This window comes from Sinocyclocheilus grahami, unplaced genomic scaffold (assembly GCF_001515645.1).
Source record: "Sinocyclocheilus grahami isolate Dianchi unplaced genomic scaffold, SAMN03320097.WGS_v1.1 scaffold1665.1, whole genome shotgun sequence".
NCBI classification, from domain to species: domain Eukaryota; kingdom Metazoa; phylum Chordata; class Actinopteri; order Cypriniformes; family Cyprinidae; genus Sinocyclocheilus; species Sinocyclocheilus grahami.
The window spans coordinates 69139-90136 of NW_015506844.1; the positions used below are offsets into that span (position 1 = coordinate 69139).

General features: G+C 42.2%; 1 protein-coding gene across 1 annotated transcript in view; it reads right to left on the reverse strand.

The window, feature by feature from the left end:
• Positions 1–371: 371 nt before the first annotated feature.
• Positions 372–20998, reverse strand: part of LOC107571883 (uncharacterized) — a 21616-nt gene continuing 989 nt past the window's right edge. The window contains exons 2-4 of the mRNA XM_016258263.1: positions 12317–12640; positions 10902–11240; positions 372–679 (exon numbers count right to left, since the gene is read on the reverse strand). Coding sequence (XP_016113749.1) covers positions 372–679; positions 10902–11240; positions 12317–12640 — 971 coding nt within the window. The remainder of the gene's footprint in view (positions 680–10901; positions 11241–12316; positions 12641–20998) is intronic.

A 20998-nucleotide genomic window follows, 5' to 3' on the forward strand; every position in this document is an offset into this window, starting at 1 on the left:
AATAATAATATATAATAATAAAGTAAACTGTTAAAAAAGCAAATCAAAATTTCTAAAACTTTAAAATTAAAATGAAAACAGAACAAAAACTGATTCAAACTATGAATAAAAACTATAATAGTATCTTAATGACACTGAAATATCATTGGTTCATAAACTACATTTAGAAATGACCCCACTGAATGCAAGTGTTTAGAATCTATAGTCAAACAAAAACAAACTCAATACTTACCAGAAGCAGTGCCTGTCTCTGGGACTGACATATCTGTCATCACTGGAAGTAGAGTTGAAAGACATTCATATGCAACCAAGATTAAACAGCACCAACTTTACATTAAAATAATCAGACATTGAAAGACATTTATTGACTACTAATCAGGATATGTGAGGAGGTCGCTGTGAGTGTTTGTGGTCTTTGTGGCCCTGATCAGCATCAGTACAGTACCTTCGGCTCTTTCAGCATATGTTAGCGTTGGCAGAGAGCTGATGGTTTGAGTCTGAGTGCTGCCAGCATATGTGTGATTTGGCACAGAGCTGCTGATTTCGGTCTGAGCACTCGCTTCAGTCTCAACACTCACAACAGATGTCCAAACTGGCACGCTTGTGCTTGTGTGAGTATGAGAGACCACGCTGGAGCTGGAGAGAGACTCTGTGCTGCTTGTCACATCTGAAAACACACCTGAGAATGAGAGAGAGAGAAAGAGATTACATGACAACACTGACTTTTAACGGGCCGGTGAAACTCACAAAACCTGTCAAGAGCATGTCCAGGTCTTATTTCACACCAAAATCAAAAAACAAATTTTTTATATTTTCATGACAATTAAACACATTTGCCTCCAAATTATCATTAACACAAGGCAAAAATTATCATTTTCATTACTGTTATACAAAGTCTATTTCAATTGTCCATTGTTTATATATCAAATTTGTTGCATCTTAAGCATGTAATGTTATTTCATGCTGATTGAAATTACAACTGTATATTTGTTGTATAAAACTTCAGTTACAGTAAAGAGAATTGTTGTAAAAATGAGAAAAAAATATATAAATGAGCTCTCTGAATGCATAAATGTGTCTATTAATTTACGTGTTTATTAATAGTCAAACAGAAACAAACTCAATACTTAATATAATCAATGCCTGTCTCTGGGACTGACGTGTCTGACAAATCGGCCAACACTAGAAGTAGTATTGAAAGAGAGAAAACACAGACTAAAATTACTAAAACTGCTAAATAATAATATATAATATACAAACAATACTATACAAAAAATAATATTTAAACTGTGAAGTATTTATTTATCGAATTTGTTGTACGGTTGAATTGTTGTAAAAATCACAAAACTATATAAATATATAATTAAATATATTAAAAATATATAAGAAATGACTAAAATGTAAAAATTGTGACTAGTGAATGTAATGAGAATTTAGAGGGAAAATGTGTCTGTTTGTCATTAAAAATAATTTAATAAATACATAATTAATAAAAGCTGGTTCATCCTACACAAGTGGCATATCAAAATTATTGTCCAATAAAAATAAATAAAACACAATGCAACAATTCATATTTGTTATACTGCCTTTATTTTATGTTTTTTGAAATAACTATTGTTCACAGTAATTTTATATAAAAATATGAATTAGTTACTTTGTACTGTGAGTGTTTTCATTTGACAATAGAGGGGTGCAGGTATGACAGAACCCATCTAATTCGCCACTGGTTCCTTCAAGATTTTTAATATTTTGGCCCTGTCACAAATCACACCCTAAACGCTTGCAGTCTTCCTCTGAGTCCACACTTTCATGACAATGCCACTTTAACTGTCGGGTAGAAGTCTGCTGTTGAGCTCGCCTCAGTGCAGACTTGGCAGAAGTGCGCAACGAGGGCGCATAGCGGCCGAAAAGGGGGGCGCTCGCGAGCACCCTTCTGAAAGCTAAAATGATGAATAGAGCAGGTGTGTTGAGTCAAATTAGAGCTAAACTCTGCAGGACAGCGGCCCTCCAGGCCCCAGTTTGGGCACCCCTGCCATATGGTTCATGGACTTTGTAAATCTGCCATTGTAGGTCCACAAGACGGCAAGTGTGCCATTTGGGACAGGGCCAGAGAATGGAAAAGTGACGTCACAGTGCAAAGAATTGGACATGGGAGCTACAGTATAGAGACCCGGTCCTGCTGTTTTGCTTTATACAACATTGGGAAGATAAGGCCCTTTCTTTCGGACTACTGCAATGCTCTCTTAGCAGGTCTTCCAGCCAATTCTATCAAACCTTTACAACTGGTCCAGAATGTGGCTGCAATATTAGTCTATAATGAGTGGAAAAGGATGCATGTCACACCTCTGTTCATCAATTTGCACTGGTTACCAATAGCTGCTCGCATTAAATTCAAGGCATTGATGTTTGCCTAAAAAAACACAACTGGCTCTGTATCGCTTTACCTAAATTCACTACTTCAGAAGTATGTGCCCTCTAGAAGCTTGCATTCTGCAAGTGAACAGTGCATTATAGTGCCATCCCAAAGAGGCACAAAATCACTTTGACAGACTCTTACATTAACTGTTCCATCCTGGTGGACTGACCTGCCCAACTCAATCTGAGCAGTCCTTAGCCATCTTCAAGAAAAGGCTAAAAACACATCTCTTCCATCTTCATTTGACCCTCTAACTCTAGCACTCTCTGTTTCTATTTTCTCTATCTCTATTCCTACTACTTGTCTTCTTTAAGAGAGAGAGAGAGAGAGAGAGAGAGAGAGAGAGAGCCTCTGACACTAGCATTCTTTATTCTTTTTCTATTCTTACTACTTGTTTTCTTTATTAAAAAAGAGCCTCTAACACTATCAGTCTAAATTCTTTTTCTATTCTATCTTCTTGTTTTCTTTTTATTTATTATAAAAAAATGACCCTCTAACAGTAGCATTCTCTATTATTTTTCTATTCTTTTTACTTGTTTTCTTTTTATTTATTATAAAAAAAACCTTGGTACGTGTACTGTGTTAGGCTAACCGAGACTTGACACAGCACGTATGTTATTGCCCTTTTGTTGGTTTTGATTGCTTTATTGTCCTCATTTGTAAGTTGCTTTGGATAAAACCGTCTTCTAAATGACTAAACGTAAATGTAATAGAGACTGAGTAGTGAGTGTAAACATTTTATATAATTTTATGTTTATATAATTCAACTAAAGCTTGCATTGGAATGATTAACGCTTACTGTATCATCAACTGCCATAGCCTTTCTAATGGCCGGTGTGAAAAATTTACTTTTTCCACGGTAGAAAGCTGAAAATGCACACATATTCCACGCAGGCAGTGAGAATAATACAGTAAGTGCTAACCATTCCAACGAGTTCTTAAGTTTGGTAATATAAACATGAAATAATATAAAATGCCTACATTCACTATTGAACTCTCTTATGAAAATGAACGTCTCAGGTTACTTATGTAACCATGGTTCCCTGAGTAGGGAACGAGACACTGTGTCCTCTAGAGGTCGCTATAGGGAACGCCTCGTCGTGACCCATGTCTGAAGCATACATTGAAAAAACACCAACTCATTGGCCGGCGACAGCCATGACGTCACTACCGGTGCGACTATAGTATAAATAGGCGCCGGGAGCACACATCATTCACTTCTTCGTCTGAAGCTTGCGTCCGCAGCATGGCAAGAAACCTAGAGGACGCAGTGTCTCGTTCCCTACTCAGGGAACCATGGTTACATAAGTAACCTGAGACATTCCCTTTCATGGGAACTTCAAACTGCGTCCTCTAGGGGTCGCTATGGGGAACGGTATACCCACGCCACCATGCTGAGGGGAGTGCAAGCCAGAACCATGGCGAGCACTAAGAACCAACTCTACCATATTGCTATGGGAGTCGCCCCTGGGACGTTAGACGGCTGTCAGTGAAAGGACAGCCCATGGAGCGAGGAATCCAACTCCTCAGAGAGGATTAACGCTCGAAAGAAAGCACCAACTCACAATAACCCTCAATGGTGAGGGAAGCGTTGCTTCCAGAGTGTGTCGACAGAGACACACTAGTTGAGTGGAGCCCAAGGAAACCAACTCAGACAAAGGGAACGAGATCAATAAAGCATAACCCTTACCATACAGGATTTTAGAAAAGTGGGCAAAGCATAACGTGCAAACTTACCACTTATGTGGATTTTAGAAAGTGGGCAAAGCATAACGTGCACACACTTGAAGAAGGTTCTCGTAATGAAAGCGTAACCCCAGCACGGACGTCCAGGAAATTTTCGCAGTGACGCGCCAGGGCGTGATGATCACGAAGGCTCCCGCAGGAGCCTGTGTTATGGCCGCATGATCCAGGAAGTATGAAGCCGAAACCCGGCTTTTCTTACCAAGCGTAACCCCAGCACGGACGTCCAGGAAATTTTCGCAGTGACGCGCCAGGGCGTGATGATCACAAAGGCTCCCGCAGGAGCCTGTGTTATGGCCGCATGATCCAGGAAGTATGAAGCCGAAACCCGGCTTTTCTTACCGTCTGGACATATATCGACGAGTGAAATAAACACTGCAAGTCGAGCACCCGGTTTTTGAACGCAGCAGAGGGGGTGCCCATCGAGAACATACCCTAGAAAGGGACAGAAACACACAGGTCCCGGGAAACACTGCAAAGAAACTAGCAGAAGGGTTATGCACACAACCACCAGCTCATTAGATACACACATATATATATTTATATATACATATATTTAGACATGGATCGTACGCAAGTAAAGCCTCGCCGTGGCGCGATCCATAATTTCCAAAAGCTCATCATACGCAGGGTAGGAGGATTGGGAAGGCTCAGCCTCAGCTTCTTTGCCCTCCTCAGACATTTCCTGCTTTTGCTGTGCTGATCCCAGCAGAGCACTGGCCCCTGAATCAGACAATGTTAATGAAATAACATCATCCTCCAGCGGCTCACTCTCATACACAGCTGACGATCGTGAAAGGGAAACCCCTCTTCAAACTCATCGGCCAGATCCACCTGCTATCCCCACAAGCTCATTCCCTTCCGTGCCTCAGCAGCGGCAGGTCCTGAATCGCGGGAAGCAGATGGCTGCCCCTCTTTCCTCGAAAAGAGAGACAAATGAGAGCGGAGCTTTTTCCCTTGGAAAAAACGCTCGCAGTGCACGCCGGTTGCCCCCTCGGAAGCATCGCGTGCGTGCTCTTCGCCCAAACAAATAACGGATAGATCGTGTGTGTCATCAGATGTTAAACAACGTCAACACGGATGCACACATCCTTAAACGCTTTGCTAGTGCTCACCATAATGAGATGAATAGAGATCGCTCTTACCACAGAAATGCACGCTTCAAACAAAACAGTCAATGAAGACGAAGAAGAGAATGATGTGTGCTCCTGGTGCCTATTTATACTATAGTCGCACCGGTAGTGACGTCATGGCTGTCGCCGGCCAACGAGTTGGTGTTTTTTCAATGAATGCTTCAGACACGGGTCACGACGAGGCGTTCCCCATAGCGAACCCTAGAGGACGCAGTTCGAAGTTCCCATGAAAGAGAACCATGGTTTTACTACAAATAAAACAAAAAACATGGTTACTAAGGTTTTACTATGGTTACTACTACAAATTAACCATGGATTTGCTACAATAAAAATTTTTAATCATGGCATTCATAGTAAAACTGTTGTTATACAAATTGTAATCAATACACCAAAAAAAAACAAAAAAAAACATTGTTACTACCAATGTTCCCTCTAATTTTTTTTCTAGCTGAGCAAAACTTTTCTCTGACATTTCAGCCACCTGAGCAAAAACCGATAAAAATTTATACCAGACCTGTACAGCACACACACACAAATAACTTATAATGATGCACATTTTAGGTTACCTGAGAAAACATATTTTACAGTGCTATGCTACTTACCAAGAAATTAAATTTAAAAATAATCTAATGCAGAACAGTTCAATTTTTTATTTTAATATAATATTATATAATATGAAAAAATTAAGCAGTTATTGCTCATTAATTCCCTTTTTGAGGTCAATTATGTACTAGGCTTATAATATAATATAATATAATATAATAAAAAACAAATATTTTCAATAAATATTTACAAAAAACTTCCACCACTTAATCAAGCCACTCTTCTTTAAAACATGATGACATTTTATGTGTCGACTCTTGTGTTGATCTATTCCGTCCGCAACCATTAAAGTATTCAATTTCTACAGTGACTCATTTGGCACACATCATTCTCTTTCTATGAAACCTGTAAACCGCATTCACTGGTTGTAACTCTATAACGACAATAACACTTTAGCAAATTTTCCAGAGCACTGCAATTATTTTGCATTTACTAGAATTCAATCAAATGGCTTTCCCAACTCATTTTTGCATCTGTCCTGTGCAGTGTGCACTGTATATTATTTCTTCTGTGCGGCTGTCCGCGCACGCAGCTTGGATGGAACATTGGTTACTGCTCTTTTGCTATACTAAAACCATGGTTAATTTTTGTAAGGGCTCGGGTGTAAATGAAACTGAAACTCAGTAACTTAAACAAAAGGTGGGTTTATAATTTATCTTTATAGATTTATTTTATATTACAGATACATTGATTTGATTTGAACTGCAAGTGCTCACATGACAAATAAGGGAAAAAAACATCTCGGGTTACACATGTAACCATGGTACCCCGAGAGGGAATGAGTCGCTGCGTCCTCTAGCGGACACTTTGAGAAATGCTGCCAGCATGACCAGTGTCTGGAAGCATGTGTGTGAAAAAACACCAATCATATTGGTCCACGTGGCCTGTGACGTCATAGGTGGGTGCCTGGAAGTATAAAAGTGCACCTGCTGAATACGTCATCAACTTACTTGTCTGAAGGAGATGTAAAAAGGCAGGCCGAAGGCATGGTGAGGGGACGCAGCGTCTCGTTCCCTCTTGGGAAACCATGGGCCCTGTCCTAAATGGAACCCTAAACCCTTGCGGTCTTCCTCTGAGTCCGCACTTTCGTGACGTAATGCCGCTTTAACTGTTGGGTAGAAGTCTGCTGAGGAGCTCGCCCCCGTGCGGGCTCAGCAGGAGTGCGGATCGAGGGTGCATAACGGGCGCAAAGGGAGTGCTCACGAGCACCCTTTTGAGCGCTAAAATGACAAATGGGAAACCCTACGGTCTCGTGGACTTAACGGACACGCGCTCACAGCGGCCATTGTAAGTCCATAAGACCACAAGTGCACAAGAAGTGTTTCATTTGGGACAGGGCCATGGTTACATGCATAACCCGAGATATTCCCCTTCTAGGAACTTGTGCTGCATCCTCTAACGGACACTTTGGGGAATGAAATGCCAACTATGCCATACAGAGGTGCATGCCAGTCCACCCGGTGAGAGACCAAGGAGGTGACAGATATACACCTAATCTTTACACAGAAAAGGGGCTAAGCCACTGACACCCTGGGCCGCTCACATAACTTGGCAGAAATGGAGAACCCAATTCAGATAAAAGGGAACATCCAAACCAAAGCTAAGAACACAGATATACTCAAATCGCTATGGTATGTGAGCAATTTAGCCTGGCTACACAAGACACCTGAATAGATAAACTAGAAAACCGCTTTCTAGGTTTTCAGGAGACAAGAGTAGAGAGATCAAAGAGATCACTACTAAAAGCCCAAGTAAGGGGAATAGATGCTGGGCTAGAATATATCTATTCTCAGATAGCTATATCCGAAGGGTCTTATGGAAGGCTCATAGACCAAGAAACAATACACAGCTAGCTTCAGATAGCCATTAAGTAAGACCTTCCTTCAAAACTGCACAGACCATAGAGAGTGGGCTATCTGCTTACAACCCTAGCAGGGGAGATAGCCCTGTCCAGGCCGAGGTTCAGGAGACCACTACTTAAAAACCCTAATCAGGGGAGCAATCATTGAGCTAGTGCATAGGGGGACCAACTGAAACTGCCCAGACCACACAGAGTGGGCTGTCTACTTACAACCCTAAGAGGGGAGACATTACTGTCTAGGCAAGGGCTCAAGGAGACCGCTACTTAAAAACCCTACGTAGGGGATCAGTCATTGAGCTGGCACATAGCTATCCTCAGATAGCTAGGCTATAGGAAAGGTGACTGTCTCATTGGAAACACTCACAATGACCGCATTCAGAGCCCTCAAGCACAGAACATGCAAGATCGTGTGTGTGTGTGTCAGAAACCTCAGGCATGGAGACACACACTTTATACAACACTCACCTGCCTTTGTCTTTCACACAAACTTCAAACAAACAGCTCCTGAAGACAACAAAGGTTAGTGGCATATTCAGCAGTTGCCCTTTTTATACTTCCAGGCACTCACCTATGATGTCACAGGCCACGTGGACCAATAGGATTGTCTTTTTTTCACACACATGCTTCAGACACCGATCATGCTGGCAGCATTCCCCAAAGTGTCCACTAGAGAATGCAGCACGAGTTCCTTAAAAGGGGGAATCACATCTGGAAATGTTGTCTGCAGCAGCTTGTTGATATCCGGCCACCTTTGATCACACTCCTCTGCGTCCCTTTTCAGCATCTCTAATAGTAAGGAATCTTCAACTTTCTTTCATTCAAGTCAAAATATTTATTTGTATAGCATCCACAATACACATTTTTTCAAAGCAGTTTTACAGTAAGTTATTATGTTACGTCTATATTAGCTTAATGCTGCTTTAATAGTAAGCAGTTTCTGGGCAATATTACGATATACTGTATAATGATAATACATGATCCACCGTTTGAGATCTAGCTATATTCTTTTAGCAGTTATATCAGTACCACTATAGTGAACGAGACTGAATACTATGTAATAAATATCTGAGCATTTTTTATAAGAGATTATAAATTATTCAGTTTAATTCTAAATTCAAGCTGTTTTCGAAAAATTATTAAAGGGGTCATATGATGCGATTTCAATTTTTCCTTTCTCTTTGGAGTGTTACAAGCTCTTGGTGCATAAAGAAGATCTGTAAAGTTGCAAAGAATAAAGTCTCAAATCCAAAGAGATATTCTTTATAAAAGTTAAGTCAACCACGCCTACGTAAAACAGCTAATTTTAACACGTCCCCACATGTCTACGTCACGATGTGGGAAGATTTGCATAACGCCACCCAAATGTTCACGCAAAGAAAGAAGGCGTAACTTATATTCTCGCTGTAGTATTGTTGTTGCCGCTGCCATGTCGTGAAGGCAATGTGTTTTTCATTGTGAAAGCGAAACTACTTTGTTTGGCCTTCCAAAAGAGGACGATATCCGCTTCGTCATGCATTGCCTAGAGCTGATCCGTGCTGGTCGCTGAGGAAATACATCAACTTCGCCCTGTGGATCACCGGATCGGCTTTCACCGTGGATGAAGCGGAGTCCAGCCCGGGGTCGTCACATGTGGTTGCCGCAAGCCTGCCGGCTGCTCCTTCGTCGAATCCGCAGGCCGCGCCGTTCTCAAGCCCGCCGGCCATTCTGCAATGCGTAAAAAAACATTACAAGTCATTAAAAAGTCATTACAATCCGTAATTATGTCCCCACTGGATGCAACAAATGCCTAATGGGTTTTAATGTTTTTTGTTATAATGGGTTTTAATGTTTTTGTCTCGTCGCTCCAGGACACGGCATACAATATGGTAAGGGGCGTAACATTTCCGTCAAATGATTGAGGTATTCGGCCAATGAAAATGCACTGGATATCTGGCCAATCACAGCACACATCGCTTTTCAGACCGATGAGCTTTGTAAAAATCGACACGTTTCAAAAAGGCGGGGCATAGAGGAGAAACAATAATGTACAGTATGTGGGAAATAATGTGTTTTGTTAACCTTAAACCGCATAAACATTTCATTACACCAGATACACAAAATAATGTTCTTTTTAGCAACATCATATGACCCGTTTAATATAAAATGGTCAGCCTTTTCTGTGATGATTTGTGTTTGTTTACACTGTGTGCTCCTGAGCATGTCCTAAAATATGGCGACCGTTTATTCGTAAATCGTTTATTTTAAATATATTTTTCTTAAATAAAAAGCCGTTCTTTAATGTTATCCACCATTTTTTGTGGCTCTTTTTTTTAAAGTATCGGTTCAGGCACCGTTTAAGCACCGGTACTGTTTTAGAATAATCGATTTGGCACCAGTATCATAAAAAATCCAAACGATACCCAACCCTACTCACACCATTTGTGCGTCTGAAATCGCATACTGTCTGAGTAGGTACTAAATAAAAAAATGTATTTACTTCACGACCGTTAAAAAGTACCTTATATATAGTATGAATATGGGTATGAATGAAATTCCAACATACTACAGCTGCCATGTTGTTACTGTCACATGACCTACCAGCGTCAGTTGTGTCGCTTCACTGCCATTCATAAATCCTCTCCCGTGGCCTCTTGGGATTGTAAAGTGTCCATCTAATGCACACTTCAGAATCCGAGCGGTAGAAGTAGGTCATCCGGGTACTTTTCACCTACTGTTTTTCGAATACAATGAATTCTGACATACTCCCCTCACTTACTTTTGCCTCACATACTTTTGTTTTATGAATTCTGCCTACTATATAAGGAAGTATGCGATTTTGGATGCGCACATGTCTACCAAACACTTAGAAACATATATTTTCAAAAAAATAAGCATAACTGCTTCAAAATTCACGTTTTCTGTATGGGTGTGTGCAGTTTATGTTGTAGAACAAAACGTCAAAGTATCGTCAAGTTATGATCACAGGCTTTATTTTACTCAGAAATTGAAAAACCTCATTATAAAACCCTGTAGAAAAATCTTAAAGGAACCAGCGGCAAATTAGTATTCCAGGTTCTGAATTCAGACATGCACTACTCTATTACTCAGGAAATACAGTCTTAACTAATTGATCAGCTTATGTTAAATGATTGAATACCTTACGTACCCCAAAGAGTGAGTGTGTACGTCTCTGGGAACCCACTCCGCGGCGCCTCATAATCTGTGCTCTTGTAACGGCACTGATAAACACCCTGGTCAAAAACACTTACTGACATGATGCTCAATGAGAAGATACCACGACTGATGTCGTGTTTGGGCGGTAATTTCATGATGCTGTAATCAATACTGACGTCCATCTTTCCAGAGCTCAACCGCAGGATTTCTCTGTTATCTTTCAGCCATTGGACATAAATGTCTTCCCATGGTTTATTTTTAGGAATATTTCCAAAGCACTCCAAAGTGATATCGTCACCCTCAAACGCTTCCACATAATTGGTGAAAAACGCTGGTACTGCAGAGACACAAGAGAGATTTACGTTGCACTTTTTCTACCTGTTGAAGTTTTTACTACAGGAAGATTAATATTATGAAGTCAGCAAGACTCTTTATTTTCTTAGACATAAAGGTTCTAAAAATGTTTTGATGTCAGAAAGATCTGATTTCAAAGGAGAACCTTTTTATGTTCTTTGGTGTTGTGACCCACAATCTATTTAATCTAATTTTAAATGAAGTTTATTTTTTAAACCAAACAGCCAATTCACAAACCCTGTACAATTTTTTTTTATTAAAATTATTATTATTTTTAAACCAACAGCCAATCCACTCTATATAATGAAAATGGTTCATGTAGAAGTTCTTCACTGCAAATATTTATTGAGGAACCTTAATTTTTATAGGAAAACGTCATTCTCAGGAATTGGTGCCATTTGTGTTCCCACAAATTACTACTGATGTAATTAACAGGATACTGAACTTAGTCACATTTATTGATACATTGAACTCTACTGGTGTGTAATGGAAAAAAAAAATCCCTCTAAAATAAAAATAAAAAACATCTCTCTCTCTCTCTCTATATATATATATATTAGTGCTGTCAAATCGATTAATCGCATCCAAAATAAAAGTTTGTTTATATAATATATGTGTGTATATTTATATGTTTACATAAATACAAACACATATATTTAAGAAATATGTACATGTATATACATATATTCATATTTATATATGATTTATATTATACATACATATAAATATATATTTCATATACATGTATGTGTGTATATTTATATATACATATAAATATACACAGGCACACACATATTGCAATTAATCGATTTGACAGCACTATGATGATGGTTCCTCAATATTTGTGGCAGTTATGGACCTGCTACTTTTGGCCCGAGGTGGGAAAATATGATTTCTTGAAAGTTCAGAAGTATCTTTTTGCAAATTCAACAATAAATATTCATTAAGGCCCTGTTTCCTGAGATGTTTTTTAAATTAAAATATATATATATATATTTAACATTTACAACTAGTAATTGACAACTCTGAATTGTAAGTTACTGCCATACTTACTCGACACCTGTAGTAATACAGAGCAAATGGGTTTTGTTCCCTCCCAGAGACATTCATATATCTCTCCATCATTCAGCATCACATCTGACAGAATGAGGGAAAAGTCCTCAGATTCTGTAGGATCACTGAGGAAGTTCACCCGGTCTTCAAACCCTCTCCCGACCATGACAACATCTCCACGCAGAGAGATGACGTCTTTGCCCATCGCCTCCCAGTGAACGTGCAGCTCTTCCACAGGGAATCCTGAACCATTGCAGGACAAGATAACGTTTTCTCCTAGATATGCCTGGACCTCTGACGTCTGAAGGTGGAAACCTAGACAGACTAGATGAAGAAATGCATTAATGCTGATAAAGCTGGTTAAATATGAAATAAAAATAATGATAAATATATTTGAAACAAAAAAAGCATGTTGAATTGCACTAAGCGAAAAATAATGCATTGCATTATCAGTGATTGCATTAATTAATGCCTTGTATTTTCAGGGCTTGCATTTTAGGGTCTGAAATTCAGCATAGTTGTTTATTTAAGTTTTGAATATTTCAATTCAAAACATTTCACACACATTTTCAATTTAAAAATTCAATAATCCATATTCACCTCGCAGAGTTCACTTCCAGAGAAATATTCAATCTATTTATAATATTCAACAGGCAATTTTTTATTATATTTTATGTCACTTTACAAATTCGCTTCCACAAATTCATTAGTTAAAATTTATCTATAGGTAAGCCCCGCCCCCCTTAGTTACTGTTACAAACTCAGACAAACAAATGCTCTGGTTACTAATGTAACCTCGGTTACCTGAGATAAGGGAACGAGTGTTGTGTCGTTTGACGCTAATGGGAAACTCCTGTTTCTCTGTTACTGAAGCCTGATTTGTTAACGTTTGTGTAGCTGCACAAACCAGTGGCGCTCGATCCCGCCAGAAGGGGCAGTGCTGACTGCTGTATAAGTTGGCTTGGAGTTCCATCTCATCATTCGACTGAAGCGACAGCCAACGATTTGCGTGCAGCTTATAGCATGGCATGCAATGCTCGTTCCCTTATCTTAGAGAACCGAGGTTATGTTTGTAACCAGAGTGTTCCCTTTCGAACAGGAACTCCCGTTGCGTCGCTTTACGCTAATGGGGAACACATCCAACAGGCCCATTCTATGAGCAGAAGCGGAACTAAGCCTACTCTACAAGCCCAACTCTGGAGCACTCATTAGAGGGCCCCTTAAGCCTAAGCTATAGAAGAGACCATCGTAAATCTGAGGTCTACTTAACTAAGTCCTTCCGCTCAAAGCGGGAATGGGTAGATTCAAGCAGAAAAGGCATGCGCCTGCATAGCAGGGACGTACAAATTATAAAATCTAGCGAAGGTAGACGGCGACGACCAGTACACAAATAGTAGCCAGCCACACAAATCTCCCCGATATAAATCCAACTGGACCACGCCCAGGAGGTGGAATGGGCCCTCACGCCTATAGGGCATTGCAAGCCAACTGTGGCATTGAGCCAGGGCTATAGCATCTACTATCCAGTCTCTGCTTTGTAATTTACAGCCCCTTAGAGCAGCCTCCAAAGCACACAAAGAGCTGCTCTGATTGTCTGAACAACCCAGAGCACTCAACATACACTCTGAGTGTCCAAACAGGACACAGCAAGTTGGGACCCTGGTCGTCATTCTCTGTAGGGAGAGTTAACAGTGAAATAACCTGGGCTGTAAACGGAGTTGAGAGCACCTTAGGTACGTAACCGCTTCGCAGTTGTAGAACGACTTTACAGTAATTAGGCCCAAATTCAAGACAGGAAGTGCTGACTGTCAGTGCTTGAAAGTCACCTACTTATTTGACTGGTGCCAAGGCCAAAAGCAGAGTGGTTTTGAGTGACATGGACTGCAGGCCAGCCATTTGAAGTGGCTCAAAGAGAGGGCCCTTGAGGGCCCTCAGGACTATAGACAAGCCCCATATCGGCACAGTTCTAGGGTGAGGTGGGTTCAGTCTCTGAGCTCCCCTTAGAAACTTAATGACCAGGTATTTTCTGCTGAATGGGCGGCCAGCCATGAGAGAATGATTCACCACGATGGCTGCCACATAAACCTTGAGTGTTGAAGGGGTACAGCCCTTGTCCAACAACTCCTGAAGGAAGGTTAGCATGTGGGACACATCACAGGAATACGGATCCAGACTTTGTGCTGAATACCAGTCACAGAAGACTGGCCATTTAAGAGCATAAAGACAACTTGTAGACATAGCTCTAGCCTCTAGAATGGTATTAGTGTCTCTTGCGGGGAGCTGGCTAGACTCCCATCGAGGGGCCAAACATGAAGGCTCCACAGCTGCGGCCGGGGATGCCAAATCTTGCCCTTCGCTTGAGAGAAGGTCTCTCCTCGGTGGTATTGGCCACGGGGCTGCAGACAACAGCTGAATTAGCTCTGGGAACCAAGTTTGGTTTTTTCAGAGTGGGGCCACTAGGAGGAGTGAGAATTTTGTTTCCCTGACCCGCCTGATAACCTAAGGAAGCAGGGCGAAGGCATACAAATGTGTGTTGGGCCAATTGTGGGCCAGAGCATCCCGTTGTCTTGAGAAATAGATTGGGAAGTGATAGTTGTCTTCGGAGGCGAAGAGGTCCACCTCTGCCTTGCTGAAGACAGACCAAATCATTTGAACCGACTAGTCTCCATTCTCCTGGAACTACATTGTCCCTGGAAAGCATGTCTGCTCCCTGGTTCAATTTGCCCGGCACATGAACCACTCGTAATGAGAGGAGCTCTGTGCCCAGAACAGGAAAATTTGAGTCATCCTGTAAACCAGGATGCGGTGCCCCTTTAAGGCTGGCAGGAAGGTTTTCAGGGCCAGAGAGACTGCCATAATTTCGAGGCAGTTGATATGTAGGCGTCGCTCGTGGATCGACCAGCGGTACGCTGGGTTGCCCTTGTACAGAGCACCCCAGCCCGAGATGGAGGCGTCTGTCGTGACTACCTTCCTTCTGGAGATCATTCTCAACTGAACGCCTGAAAAGAACAGGCGAGGAGTTGTCCAGGGGGCCACAGCTCTGAAACAGCAACTGATTACCCTGATATATCACCAGCCCAGGCACTAGCCGTGGGACTAACATGAGTTTTGACCCAATATTGGAGGGGCCACATGTGTAACAGGCCCAGGGGAATCACAGAGGAGGCGGTCGACATGAGGCCAAGCAACCTCTGAAACATCCTGAGGGAACGCGTAGTTCCTAACTTAAACGATGCCTAGCACCAGCCAGTCATCGAGGTAGTTCAATATGCGGATTCCCATCTGTCTCAGAGGAAAAAGAACCGCGTCCATGCTCTTTGTAAAAGAGCAAAGGGCCAGGGACAGTCCGAATGGTAGGACTGTGTACTGATAGGCCACACTCTCAAATGTGAATCGCGAGAACAGTCTGTGACAGGGGGCTATTTGGATGTGAAAATATGGATCTTTAAAATCCACAGACAGAAACCAGTCCTCGGGGCTTATTTGGGCAAGTATCTCTTTCAAAGTTAACATTCTGAACAGCTGTCGTATGAGAGCACGATTCAGATGTATGAGAATTGGTCTGAGCCCGCCATCTTTCTTGGGAACGAGGAAGTAGCAGTTGTAAAATACTGACTCACTGTTCGCTAAAGGGACCGTTTCTACGGCACATTTTGCAAGCAGTGTTTGTACTTCGGACCGAAGAACATGAGCTTTGTTGTCCCGTACCGAAGTCTGAACCACGCCAGCCTGCGAGTGAGCTGGAGCGAGTAACCTTGTTTTATGACTTTTAGAATTCAGCTTGACACGCCTGGGATGGCTTTCCAAGCCAAAAACCAGGCGGCATTCTTACTAATGGCAAGAGGCTTAACTCTAAACAAGAAGTGCTCCTTTGTGCTCCTTTGCTCCTTAGTTTTGTTTGTGGGCCATAAAGTGAGTGCAGAAGGAATAGCACCAGATCCAGATCCAGAAAAGGTGAGGGCTATTGTAGAGATGACTACACCCCAAAATGTGGCAGATGTGAGACGTTTCCTGGGCATGGCTACATATATGAGTAAGTTCATTCCTCATTTCACTGATGATACAAAACCACTGCGTGATCTACTAGCCAAGCAGAATGACTGGATATGGGGCAGTGTGCAGCAAGCAGCTTTTGAAAAGATCAAATCTGACTTGGCATCAACCCAGGGATTAGCACAGTAAAAAACCTGATGCAAAAACAAAAGTTTCCACAGATGCATCCTCGTTTGGATTAGGAGCCATTCTTTGCCAAATGCAGAATGAGAAAAAATGGCGACCAGTGGCTTTTATTTCACGATCCCTGTCTGAGACAGAACAGAGATATCCTCAAGTTGAAAAGGAGGCTTTGGCAGTAACATGGGCTTGTGAAAGACTCAGCTCATACCTGATCAGCCTTCATTTTACTATAGAGACGGACCACAAACCATTGTTGGCCCTGTTGTGAACAAAGGCATTGGATGACCTGTCCCCCAGGATTCAAAGATTCCGCCTATAGTCAGAGAACTGTCAAGTGAAGAAAAGGAACTGGAAAGAGAAGCACAAGTGTTTGTGGATGCGGTACATCAATGCTTGCCAGCGTCACAATCAAAGCTACAACAAATAGCAGATGAGCAGCAACATGACAGTATCTGCAGGGAGCTGATGGAGCGATGCAAAATGGGGTGGCCAAGACAGGAGGAGCTAAAAAAAGACATAAAACCTTACTGGGTCTATCAAAGTGAGCTGCACATTGCAAATGGCCTCTTGATGAAGGGCCAAAGAGTGGTCATCCCAGAGAAAATGCAGACAGAAATGTTAACGCGGCTGCATGAGGGACATATGGGAATATCCAAGTATAGAGCCCGAGCACAGCAGTCAGTGTGGTGGTTGGGCCTAAGCAGTCAAATTGCAAAAATGGTTGCGCAATTTGAGACGTGTTTGAGACATCAACCCCAGCACACTGAACCTATGATACCATCCCCATTACCCGGACTGCCCTGGCAAAAACTGGGGGCTGATTTATTCTTCCAGAAAGATAAGACCTACCTCCTAGTCGTCGACTACTTTTCCAGGTACATTGAAATCGAAAAGATCCCCAGTACTACAGCTAAAGGTGTAATACAAGCACTGAAGGCCATTTTCTCTAGGCATGGAGTGCCAGAAACACTGATAAGTGATAATGGCCCACAATTTGCATCTGCTGAGTTTTCATCCTTTGCAGCAGATTATGATTTTATTCATATAACCAGCAGCCCATATTTCAGCCAAAGCAATGGGGAGGCAGAAAGGGCCGTGAAAACAATTAAGACATTGCTTTAAAAAAAATCCTGATCCGTACAGTGCACTGTTGGCCTACAGGGTTACACCGCTGCAACATGGACCCTCTCCCGCTGAAATGTTAATGGGCCGGAAATTGAGATCTCCATTATCACAGGCAAAATCACAACTCAAACCACGATGGCCGAACAGGCGAGTATTCAGAGAAAAAGATGAACAGCTGAAAATGACACAAACACTGAACTTTAACAGGAGACACAGAGCTACTGTGAGGCCTGAGTTGAAACCAGGACAAGCAGTATGGATCTCTAAATCACAACAACCAGCAACAGTGCTTGGCAAAGCAAATACACCAAGGTCCTACATAGTTCAGACAGGAACAGAGCAACTAAGGAGAAACAAAGCCCACCTTCATCCTCAACCAGAGCACTCTGTAAAAGCACCAGAGACCACAGGGGCCCAGAGGGAAACTACAATGGTTCAACCTGGGCCTTTGGTGGAAATACCAGAGACTGTGGTGCAAAGGAGAGAAGCAGAAGTGGAGCAGGTGCCTGAAACAGCAAGAACAGAGAGAGCACATACTGAAAAAGAGAGAGAGCCAACAAGAAGACAAGTGAATCCACCAAAGTGGCTAAGAGACTATGTTGTTAATTGAGCTAAGCATTATAAAGAAAAGAAAAGAAAAAAAAGTGTTATTTTATTCTAGACTGTTCTAATATGTTTGTTCACTTGTTCTCAGGAAATATGGTAACAGAGATGTTTAACAGTTAATGTTGCCCCTGAGGAGGGGAGATGTAGTAGATGTCCCAAAAGGAGACCCGTAGAAAAAGGTGTGGCATGCGAAGAGGAAGTTAAGTAAACAGTCTGTCGCTTCAAGCTGTTTGTGTGTCGTTGATTACTATTACAATTGGGATTGGGGTTGAATGCTTAGGGACATTTTGCTCTGTCTTATTTGGGTTTAGGAAATAGAATATTATAAATCCCATTGCCCATCCTCTCAGGATACCTGGAATTAGAGTTACAAGTACCCCAGGCACACTGTTTTTCCATTTTTGTATCATAAACACCATCAAACCTTTGAGAGTTTTGGATCTTCCAATGTTTCTCTATGAAACCTAAATATGTCTGAGTTCCAGTCCCCATGCAGCTGATAATCAACTGCCATTGGCTTATCTGCGTTCGATGGGAGGGGCTTACCAATAGGTCAATTCAGCATTGCAGATCTGGGAACTGCTGGAATAGTAGAGAACCAATGCATGATCTCCATCTGCTGTTAGTCGCTCACCAGCAGGTGGCGCAAGCGAGTGTTGTTAATGAAGACCAAAGCAACAGGTAAAGCAAGTCATTCATACACAAAAACAGATTTGCTGAAATGGAGCAAGCAGTAAATTTGACGTTATAATTATCAGGGCCAGTGTGTATATGTGGAACAGTTGATTAAGACACAAAAGCTGTGTTTACATTTAATTCAACATCTTAACCTTCATGTAAGCTGCTTTCTCTACCAAAGGAGATTATAATGCTATTTTACCTGACGCTGATGTACACAACTAATATTACATCAGAGGAAGACATATATTGTTTTCGGTTGCTTAGTTTCCTTCAGAGGTGGACAAAGTACTCAACTCCACTACTTGAGTGAAAGTACAGAAACTGCTGGTCAAATATTACTCCATTACAAGTAAAAGTTGTAAAGACAGATTTTTACTTAAGTAAAAGTACAGAAGTACTTGCTTTTAAAAGTACTTAAGTACCAAAAGTAAATTTCTTTTTTTATGTCAATGCACTGTTTTATTGTTGTACGTAATTTGCAATACTTCTGAAGCAACTTAGAATACATTACACCTGCTGAATACACTGACTAGTCAGCCACTGACTTTCAAAGCTGCTACATAGTAATGACTTTCTACTTCGAGGACCTTGATAGAAATGTAGTGGAGTGAAAAGTACAATATTTGTCTTTCAAATGTAGTGAAGTTAAAGTCATAAGTTCCCAGAAAAAATAATACTCAAGTAAAGTACAGATACTCAAAAAGTGTACTTAAGTGCAATACTCAAGTAAATGTACTTAGTTACTGTCCGCCTCTGGTTTCCTTAACTTTAAACGTCATACTAGGTTTCCCCAACTACCCTTGACGTAACTCAATGAACTAATACAGTGATATAAAAAAGACCAACCACAGTATCACTTTACAGATGATGCAAACTATAAACAGGTGATGTAGAATATGAACATAACACAATGATAGCTGTTAAAAGACCGAACTCAGAATACGCTTTACTGATGATGCAAAAATACAGGCCAGATGATGTTCCCAGAATATGAAACTAAGCCTTTCTATCCCCAAGAATGGCATGGTAAAGTTAGTTTTTAGGTTTGATATTCGCCAAAGCTGCTTCAGGGACCGTCTGCAAAATCACAGTACAAAATTAAGTCCATTCATTCATTCAAATTAATGTTTAAATGGCTAAAGTAAATGCCCAGAGGACAAACTGACTGAATATATTTTGCCAATATCTCACCTTTGAAAATACTTGCCCTAAGTATGTACAGTACACAAATATTTTGCAAACCACAGAATGCCTGGAGACCTGCTCCAGGGGCACTTCTGCCCGGAGAAACACAAGGTCTGACCACGGGGTGAAGGTTTGGCGGCAGGCCGGTGTAACTTGGACCCGGAAGGTGCCGCGTTGCCACGCCCACCTCGGGACTCGGCCATGGAGCCAGTGCTGCAGCGGTCTCATATGGAGCAGCCCCAGCGACGCAGGTCCAAGTTTGGTCGTAACCCACCGCCTTTCTTGGGTACAATGAAATTGGAGCTGTAAAACCCTGTCTTCATATCGGCTGGAGGGACCGGCTCAGGAGCCATCAAGCCAGGCTCCCAGACACCGTGCTAGTGGCATCAACGGAACTTCAGGCGTACCCGCTGTGGGGCAGCGTGGAAAAACGCAGGGACCCGGCCCGGGCGTCTCGTAGCCGGTCCAAGGCGGGGTCTGGTGTGTGTAACACTGACCTGCGTTCGAGCAGAGGGTGCGTGGGTAGTCCGTTGGTTCGTCCTCCCGATCCACCCACTGCTGCTCACTGGCGAGAGAGGAGGGTGAGTGTGATACGCACTAGATCGTCCACAACCCCTCGTCCCCTCTGGGGACCCAGAAATAGAGGAATTGCTCTTTGTCGAGATTTTGGGTACCACCGACCAAGAGGAGGGAGGGGGAGGGAGTGGTCTGCTTACCATCTCCTGAAGAGCACGTCCCTCCACCTCTGGGTCGCCCGTCTCCAGGCCTCTTGCTCTCTCACTTGCCACCAGGTTTGGCGGGTGCCTGGACGGGCGGGGCAGCCGCCCTGCGACCGGCTCCACGGCACAGCTTTGCTGGAGGCCGCCGGAGCACTGCTCTTGTTTCGGCGGTGGCAGGGGGGCCGCCCTC